At 67.5% G+C, this 1,039-nt stretch overlaps 1 protein-coding gene across 1 annotated transcript; it reads left to right on the top strand.

Annotated features, from left to right (window-relative positions):
- Positions 1 to 63: 63 nt before the first annotated feature.
- LOC117800006 (fizzy-related protein homolog) lies at positions 64 to 1,027 on the top strand (the record flags this gene model as incomplete). Its single annotated transcript, XM_034652530.1, has 3 exons — positions 64 to 359; positions 448 to 632; positions 769 to 1,027. Coding segments are annotated over exons 1-3 (472 nt in total), but the record flags the coding sequence as incomplete, so codon positions are not given.
- Positions 1,028 to 1,039: the final 12 nt, after the last annotated feature.

Below are 1,039 nucleotides of genomic sequence, written 5' to 3'. Positions count from 1 at the left end.
CACCCCCGCCTCCACGGCTGGCACGGCTGTCCCACATGGACGCACACAGATGTTTATAGTGTGTCGGCTAGAGTATTTGTGTGGCTGTTTTCCCTGAGGGTTCAAGCAGGGGTATTTTGGCCCAAAGGAACTCGCAGAGAAGTGGCTCTGAGGCCCTGCAACGAGGAGGGAGAGGGAGAGCCAGGGAGGCCAGTCAGGGAGTGGTCCCCGTGCCTGGGCCTCATGCCCGCTGTGTCCCCTGTGTGATCGGTCCTAGGGGAACCTGGTGGCCGTGGGCACGCACAAGGGCTTCGTGCAGATCTGGGATGCGGCCGCGGGGAAGAAGCTGTCCATGCTGGAAGGCCACACGGCACGTGTCGGTGAGGAGCCACCCAGTCCACTGGGGGGCAGGTGTGATCTCTGGGGGGGCCAGGCCTCAGCCTCCCTTGCCCTCTGCCCGGCCTCCAGGGGCGCTGGCCTGGAACGCTGACCAGCTCTCGTCTGGGAGCCGGGACCGCATGATCCTGCAGAGGGACATCCGGACCCCACCCCTGCAGTCGGAGCGGCGGCTGCAGGGCCACCGGCAGGAGGTGTGTGGGCTCAAGTGGTCCACAGACCACCAGCTCCTCGCCTCGGGGGGCAACGACAACAAGGTAGGCGCCCCGGGGCCCCCGCCGTCCCAGCCTCCGGCCATCCCTTCCATCACAGGGAAGGGCGATGCGGGTGCTGCCCGGGGAGGTGGGGGGACTGCGAGGAGTTTGGGGGGGCTCACGGCCACTGCCCCCACAGCTGCTGGTCTGGAACCACTCAAGCCTGAGCCCCGTGCAGCAGTACACAGAGCATCTGGCGGCCGTGAAGGCCATCGCCTGGTCCCCGCACCAGCACGGGCTGCTGGCCTCTGGCGGCGGCACAGCTGACCGCTGCATCCGCTTCTGGAACACGCTCACGGGGCAGCCGCTGCAGTGCATTGACACGGGCTCCCAGGTGTGCAACCTTGCCTGGTCTAAGCACGCCAACGAGCTGGTGAGTGTGGGGCTGGGTAGGGCCCGTGGGGCCGGTG

Source organism: Ailuropoda melanoleuca, unplaced genomic scaffold (genome assembly GCF_002007445.2).
Source record: "Ailuropoda melanoleuca isolate Jingjing unplaced genomic scaffold, ASM200744v2 unplaced-scaffold61975, whole genome shotgun sequence".
In the NCBI taxonomy this organism is placed as follows: Eukaryota; Metazoa; Chordata; class Mammalia; order Carnivora; family Ursidae; genus Ailuropoda; species Ailuropoda melanoleuca.
Note: the sequence above shows the minus strand (reverse complement) of the source record. Positions and strands in the feature narration are given on the sequence as shown.